This window comes from Leishmania donovani, chromosome 35 (assembly GCF_000227135.1).
Source record: "Leishmania donovani BPK282A1 complete genome, chromosome 35".
NCBI classification, from domain to species: Eukaryota; Euglenozoa; class Kinetoplastea; order Trypanosomatida; family Trypanosomatidae; genus Leishmania; species Leishmania donovani.
The window spans coordinates 732,022-739,354 of record NC_018262.1 but is presented as its reverse complement, the minus strand read 5'-3'; the positions used below and the strand labels follow the sequence as shown (position 1 = coordinate 739,354).

The 7,333-nt window shown below is 55.9% G+C and overlaps 4 protein-coding genes across 4 annotated transcripts; all 4 read right to left on the bottom strand.

Annotated features, from left to right (window-relative positions):
* On the bottom strand, window positions 1-309 carry LDBPK_212150 (40S ribosomal protein S6, putative; the record flags this gene model as incomplete). Its single annotated transcript, XM_003864717.1, has 1 exon — window positions 1-309. A coding segment is annotated over one exon (309 nt), but the record flags the coding sequence as incomplete, so codon positions are not given.
* Window positions 310-527: 218 nt separating this feature from the next.
* LDBPK_351800 (trypanin-like protein) lies at window positions 528-1,913 on the bottom strand (the record flags this gene model as incomplete). The annotated part of the gene is made up of 1 exon (XM_003864716.1): window positions 528-1,913. One exon carries the CDS (start codon window positions 1,911-1,913, stop codon window positions 528-530), a length of 1,386 nt encoding a protein of 461 aa, XP_003864764.1.
* Window positions 1,914-2,938: 1,025 nt separating this feature from the next.
* Window positions 2,939-3,934, bottom strand: LDBPK_351790 (hypothetical protein, conserved; the record flags this gene model as incomplete). The annotated part of the gene is made up of 1 exon (XM_003864715.1): window positions 2,939-3,934. One exon carries the CDS (start codon window positions 3,932-3,934, stop codon window positions 2,939-2,941), a length of 996 nt encoding a protein of 331 aa, XP_003864763.1.
* Window positions 3,935-5,383: 1,449 nt separating this feature from the next.
* On the bottom strand, window positions 5,384-7,042 carry LDBPK_351780 (DNA polymerase epsilon subunit b, putative; the record flags this gene model as incomplete). The annotated part of the gene is made up of 1 exon (XM_003864714.1): window positions 5,384-7,042. The coding sequence occupies one exon, from the start codon at window positions 7,040-7,042 to the stop codon at window positions 5,384-5,386; it is 1,659 nt and encodes a 552-aa protein (XP_003864762.1).
* Window positions 7,043-7,333: the final 291 nt, after the last annotated feature.

Here is a 7,333-nt window from a genome sequence, read left to right as displayed (position 1 = left end):
CACACACACACACACACACACACACACACAGGAGAGAGCGTCACAGGCAAAGGCAAAGCAGTACGTACACCGAAACCAAGAAACAGGCCGACAGGAAAGCACCCTTGAAACAGAAGCCCATAAAGGAGGGCGTGTCACGGATCCGCGCGCATGCGTGTGTGAGCTCACTGCGTGTGCATGGCAGACGCAATGATAGCCTCTTGAAAGACCAAACAAAGGATAGCAAAAAAAAAAATGAAGTCGGACAACAAAGCCTGACAGTAGCATACATACGCCTCTGAAGGCATCCCTCCAAGGCCGCTGGAGCATACGCACTCACACGCAAAGGGAAAAAAGGAGGGGAAGGAAGTCGGCTCAGGACAGGGCCCTGCACGACTCCTTCATCCGCGCCGACAAGCACCACCATCACAAGCAGACCTATACGGTGAGTAAGCACCAAAACAGCGCGAGCACCATGATCGATGACGAGCAGGTACGAGGAAAAACAGTGCTCTAGTGACACTACTCGTCTTTGCTTTTTTCTCTTTTCATGCACGAATCGACGCTGCCCCAGATGCAGCGCCTGAGGTGCCAACCCACCCCGACACACCATTATTTTCCATGTAGGACTCGTATGTAGCGACAACGCGCTCGCTTTGGGTGGTGAGGCGGGACAGCAGCTGCTTCAGGTCCTCGATCGTCTTGTCCTTCTCCGAGATGAGGTCGTGCACCTTCTGCTCCAGCTCCTTCAATTCATCCGGGTTCACGTTCGCACGCTTCAGCAACTCCGTCAGCTTCGCATCGCGTCCCTCCAACTGCGTCTGCACCAGCTCCAGCTTCTTTTGGATCAGCACACGTCGGAACGCTGACTTGCGTTGGATGTCTTGGAGCATGGCGTTGTACTTCTTCAAGATGATATCACGGTCCTCGACAAGTTTCGCGTAACGCTGCGAGAGGACCTCGTGCTCCCAGGAGACGGTTTGGATTTCCTGCTGAGTATCCTTGACGGACCGCTTCACCTCAGCAAGGGCCTCCTTGTCTGCCAGGTAGTTTTCCAGCTCCAACCCGAGGACCTTTTTCTGGTTTTCCAGTTTGGCGAGTGGCTCGGTGAGTCTCTTGTTCCGCTGCGCCACTTCGTACATGGCACGCTCATTGTGGGTTTCGGTCCGTTTTCGAGCGTAAACCTCATCTTTGAGAGTTCGAATGGTTTCTAAGTTGTTCGAGGTGATCTCGCTAAAGTAGTCCCTGATCTCGTTGAAGGTGCGCTCGTGGGTCTCCCTCAGCTCCGCGATGTGCTTCTCCTTACGCTCCTCGATGCGGCCGAGCTCCTCTTTCCGGGCCTCGTCCATCTCCTCACGCACACTCTTCAGCAAGTCTTCGTACCGGAGGTGCATCTCCTTGATCTCTCGCTCAAAATTAGATTGCTGCTCTGCAATCTCCTTGTCCTGCTGGGTAAGCAGCGCGCGCTGCTGCTCTAGATGCCGCACCTCCAGTTCACGGTCCGCCAGCTTGGTGTCGCGCAGGTTGCGGGCAGCGTTTCTCTCCTTCGTCCGGCACTCCTCCTCCCGACTTGTCAGCGCACGCTGCGCCTCCTCCTTCATGGTGGAAAGCTGAACCTGGTTTTCGTACAGTAGGTGGCGGATCTTCTGCTTGAAGATTTGCTTCTCTACCTCATGCCGCTCCGCCTGCTCTGCCTTCTCCTGCTCCTTTTCGCGAATCGACTCCTTGATGCCCTCGAGCTCCCTCTTGGAGATGTTCCAGAAGGCGATGATGCGGTCCCGCTCAAGTTGGAAGTAGTTGCGCATCGCATTCGTCTTTTGCAGGGCATCCGTCGCCAACCAGATATCCTTGCCGTCGACATGCGGCGCGGCCACAGGTGACGCGCTTGCAGCTGCGCCGCCGCTCCGCGTCGCCAATTTTCGCTTCGGCGGCATTCGGGGAAGAGAAAACTGCCACACTAAAGACGACAGAAAAGCGCCTACCTTGTCGCTATCTGTGTGCGTGTGTGTGTCTCTGGATGTAGATGCCAAAATGAGGAGTATCGTTACAAGCGACGCAAGACAGAAAAGAAGGATGTGTTGAAAGCAGCTTTGAGGGGTGTAGGGATGCGCTGGACACGCGGAGCGACCCTCCAGTCACACACAAACGCACGTTTTCGACTCGGCCGCGGGTCGATGCCGGGCAGTGTGGCGTGCGTACTCTGACGCGTGAGTGTATGTACTGGGGCGGGGAGAAATGATGCGCTGGGCAATTTAGAACGCAGCGAGAGGCGCCGCGATGGCGATGAGACAGAGTGATGCTGCACGGAGGAGGGCGGTGTGCATGTGCATTCATAAGCATGTACGTTTCTGTGTGTCCGGGCTGTCCCAAATAGGGCGCAGACGCATCGTCCATCACAGCGCACCTCCTCGGGGAAGTGGAGGAGGGCAGGCGAGATCCGCTCTGCCCAGCGCACCCTTTGCGTCGCTTGTTGCAAGGAGCGGCAGCTCGCACACGCACACAGAGAGAAAAAGCTGCTGTAAAAGTCTTGCGTACGCAGCACGGCTATGTGTTTTTTCGTGTGCAACGAGAGAGGACTATTTCCTCGTTCGAAGCACCGACCTGCGTCACGGACGCTGGAAACTGAAATGAAGATCAAGTCACATGAAGGGGTCGATGCGACTCGATAAGCTTTTTTTCTCGCGTTGTTTTCGTTTTCATGAACGTTACGCGTGTTTACGGGTGGGGGAGAGGGGCTGTTGGAGAAACGACCTTGTGTGCGTGCTCTCTCTCTGGCAATCGCACTGAAGGAGAAGAAGCGCCCAAGGCATGCGTTTTACACACGCAAACACCAGTGATATGCAGGTGAACGCGGTCATTGTACGACTGCTTCGCCTTCTGAGTGCGTGGAAGCCTCGAACCAACTCAGACGCACGCACACACAAATTCAAAGAGAAACACATGTGTGCGTGCCCGACCCTTACTCGACGGTCTCGCGTGGCGGTTCGGTCACCTTTTCGCTGGTGTTGCTGTCAGCCGGCGGCGGCGCAACGAGCGCATCCCATGAAGTGTTTTGGATAATGTACCCGCTGAAGTGGCGGTCGGTGTACTTGTTCGGATTGCCACTGGTGTAGCGCTGCTGGACGCCGATGTACTGGTTGATGTAGTAGAAGAGGAGGTCATCCACTTCCCCGTGGTAGAAGGCGGTGGCGTCGGTGCTAGTTGCCACCTCATCGGCGGTCTTCGGACTCATTTCGCTGGAGGCCGACGTGGAGGCTTTGCTATCCTTTGACTCGACCTGGTGCACGGGCGGTGGTGATAGTCTTCTGCCACTGTGCTCCGGTTGTGCCTTCAGCTTATTCACTTGTGTGATATACTCGCGCAGAAAGTAGTAGATCGCCTCGACAGTGGCAAGGTAGGTCGGATCATTGTTTTGGAAGCGCCAGAAGAGCGACGTCTGCGACTTGATGCGGACGTGTTTAAATTTGCTCACCCGTTCATCCCTTGCAATCGCTTTGCTCTGCTGCCACGTGCTGTCGATGAAGACGACGTGCTTGTACTGGTCAAGATGCTTCACCTCGTGCAGCTCCACGCTCTGCTCGCCGGGATACAAGACCAGCGTGAGCTCTGGCTCCAGCTGCTCGGGCACAGCCGGATACTCTACAATGTGCAAGTCGGGTGAAATGGTCGACGCAGCCAAGCTAGTACTCTTGCCGCGAAGTTCGTTAGGGTGCAGCACAACGTACACGTTAAGTGGCAGTGCCAGCGGTGGTGGGTGGGACTCCGGGTGTACGGTAATGAGGCAGTCATAGCAGTAGAAGAGGCGACGCTTGTGACACTTGGGGCATTCGCGGCGGTCCTGCTGCTCACGGAGGCGGTAGAGCGGAACAGAAAAGTGCAGACTCTTAATGAAGGCATGCACCTTGTCGGCGCGCTCGTCGTTGGAGTCCGTGTAGCCACCTCGAGGACGCTTCATGATGGACTGCGCGCGGCTACCCTCAAGAAGAGCAGAGCTGAGCAGTCGCGCTCCGATTTCTCAGAGCCACCCTTGATGCTTCGGTGACCTTCTGCGTGCGTGCGTATAACCGTGTGTGTGCGTCTCTTTTTGTGGCTTCCGGGGTGAGCCCGATATATGCGTGCGGCCCTGTGTCTCCCCGAACGCCCACGCACCAGATACCCGCCCGAGGAGACCGTCGGAAAATGTAAATCGATGTTAAGAAGGGAAAGATGTGACGGACAAGCACGAAATAAACTTTTTCTTCCACGCCTAGTCGCGTTGTGTGAGCAGGTACATCTAACGCTTTTGGTTCTTCAGTTGGAGAGCGTAGCACGAAAATGCACGACTATTCCATGGGTTTATCTGCCGACCGTTCGTCCTATCGGACAGTTTCCGTCTGCCAACTTATGGCATCGCGTGTCGGTCAGCCTCCATTGGGTGTGATCCGCTTTTGCGGTATCCTAATTTTCGTATCATTTTTTTTTTCGTTCTGACGTGTGTGTCCATTCTCTGCCGCGCAGCAGGAGCCCAGCGCCACTCTGCTGCCCCCGGCCAGTCACAGACCCATCTCGTGGTGCAAAGCAGCCGTAGACACGCGCCAGTGCAGCAGTGCACCGACTCCGTCGGCTCAGCACCGCCTCGAGACCTACCGATCCGCCGCCTCGCATGTCGCCTCACAGCGGCTCACACCATGCCAGTCGCCATCCCTGGTGCATCCCTCGCGGTGGCACGCAGGTTGCCCACCACCAGTAGGCAGTGCGAGGGCCGGGCGGGGCACGTTCGAGTCGCGCTGACACGCTGCCCACCACATGGATGGCACACGCGTGCTCGCTGTCGCAGGCCGCTCCGACGCAACGCCGTCCACGACATGGCTGCCGGCATGAGCAGCGATGAAGCGCTCTGGCACCACCACGTCGCGGGTGCCTGGCCCCGCGTCACCACCGCAAGTGGCTCGGCATTGGCAGGGATAGGGGGTGCTGCTTGGCCTCCACACACACACACACATAGTGGATGTGCTGGACCCTGAGGTGCAACGGTGAGGTGCCCCCCTCTCGTCGTGAGAGCGGCCTCTTCCAGAAATAAATAAAAGCAGCAAGGACTGGCGGTCATGAAGCAGAGTTCGCTTGACTTGGTCAAGCGAGCACACGAAAAAAAAAGAATGCGCTTCATTTTGACTGAGCAACTACGCGCGCGTCCTTCGCATCTATGAACACGAACTTCTATGAGTCGATGCACACCAGGTAACAGGAAAGTGCGCGGAAAAAAAAAAGAAATAGCGAGCCTCTAGTAAAAAATGGGCTCTTCGGTCGTGAAACCCTCCCGCTTTCACGGAAGCGTTCGAAGCAATACACAGCCGCAAGCGTAAGTGCGCGTGCTACGCGACAGCCAGTGACGTGTGAGTAGCGGTTGCGTCAGCAAGACAACTCCTTACTCCAGTCTATTGAGGCTGCACTGCCCGTCTGCTGGGGTGTACCAAAGGAATGTGCCGTTGACGGCAAAGGAGCCGGGGTTCACGACATGAACGCCTTTGTAATGGCACTCCCATTGCTCTGTTGAGTCGCACAGCAGCATCGTGTGCGGCAGCACCGGGATGCGCAAGGCGTCGTCTGCTCTCCACAAAACCGCCTCATCAATGCTGGGTGACAGGTGTGCCTCGTCTAGCAGTGTCTTGGTAACGCGTTCAAACGACGTTGTGGTGGATGCCCCAGCCCCACTAGAAGCGCCCTGATCCAGTGCCGCGTCGGTACGCTCCGTGGTGCGATAGCGGTCCCACGGATAGAGCAACTCGCCGCGCTGGAGATCGCGCAGGAAATCACGGCGAGCGATGATAACCTCGTGTGTGTGAAAGCGCAACCGGCACGGATTCGGAGCAAGAGTGAGCTTCTTTGTTCGACTCTCCACACCCTTGGCAAATTGTGTGGCAATGGGCGTTTGCGGCTGAAAGCCCTGCAAGGCAGTCATGTCGCTGGGGCCCGGGATAAGCACAAAATGACTGTGCTGTGCTGCAGTGGGAGCATTGGCGGCGATGCAGCGACCTAGTCCGTCTAAGAGGATCTGAAAGCGGTCCGAGTTGTCGAAGATATCAGGCAAGTGAGACGCGTCGCCAAAGTGAAGCGGGAAGGACGAAAAGTCTCCGGTGAAGACAAAAGTGACGTCGCGCAGCTCTGACTCACTTAAGCCCTGCATGCGCTCAAAAAAGCGAGCCAGCTTGCTCATGGTGCCCGCCTTGTCGAGGTGCACGTGCGCCATGACGATGATCACGCTCTGCACCCGCTTCTTCTCCTCTCGCAAAGCCTCCATGGGGTTGGGCGGGGCCAACCCGAATAGGTCCATGCTAGAGCCGGCATCCCGCAACGTCACCTCCCGCCGCTCTGCCGGCGGGAGGTCCACTCGAGTGACCTGGAGAGTGCCGTTCACCCAGAATCCGCTCACCACAGTCAGGAACCCATTTCCCACAAAGCCGTGCGGCGTGACCCGCGACTGCTCGCTGAATTTCAGTTTAATCTGTCCCCTTAAATCCTCCAAGAATACTTCGTCATCCTGCACGACCAAGAGCCCAAGCACAGCGACTTGGAGGCCTGGATCGAGCCCCTCAAGCGCGGAGATGGGCAAAAGAGCCAGGGAGCCGTCATGTTGCGCATGCTGATCCACTGATTTGTGGTAGAGGCCACATCGCAAGCAACGCCGACGTGCGAGTGCATAGCGTTGATTGAGGCACTGAAGACGGTTTAATGCAACCGAGGAACTACTCACCCTCAGTTCGTTACTTACCTCGTCGACAAAGACTTTGGGAACAGCACCCAGGGAGACGACTTGCACGGAAGATGACCCGTCGGTGCCTAGGCATCCTTTTATCTTTGCTTCTTGCAAGCTGATGACCGCTTCTGCCTTCAATTCATCAACGAGTCGATTGTCACAGCATTGTTCCCCAATCAAGCTGAACAAGTCGCGCAGAAGATCGCGACGGTACTCCTCACCAGTGTCATACTTTTTCAGGAAGCTGGCAAAGCGGCTGACCGCCAACGGCTTCAAGTTGTACTTGTACGCCTGCGCAAACTTCCTTATCTCATCCTTGGGCTCCCTCATCGCCTCCTTCAATGCAAGAACACTGATTTTCCTTTTGCCTCCTTTGTGTTTCAAATGGTGAGCTTTTCCAGTTTCTCCTAAGGAAATAACAGAAGCAGAGTAGCAATATTGAAAGAGAGTGGGGGATCAAAAATAATAGCAAGATGGCTAGGGTTGAATTGCAGCTTCGATCAAAGGGTTTAGCCAATAAGCGGTTGCGGTTGAAAGGGAAAAACTGCGATTTATTGCAGCACACCATCAGCGTGTAAAATTAAGAATTTGACGCCCATTTCGTCTTTTTTGTTCGTTTTG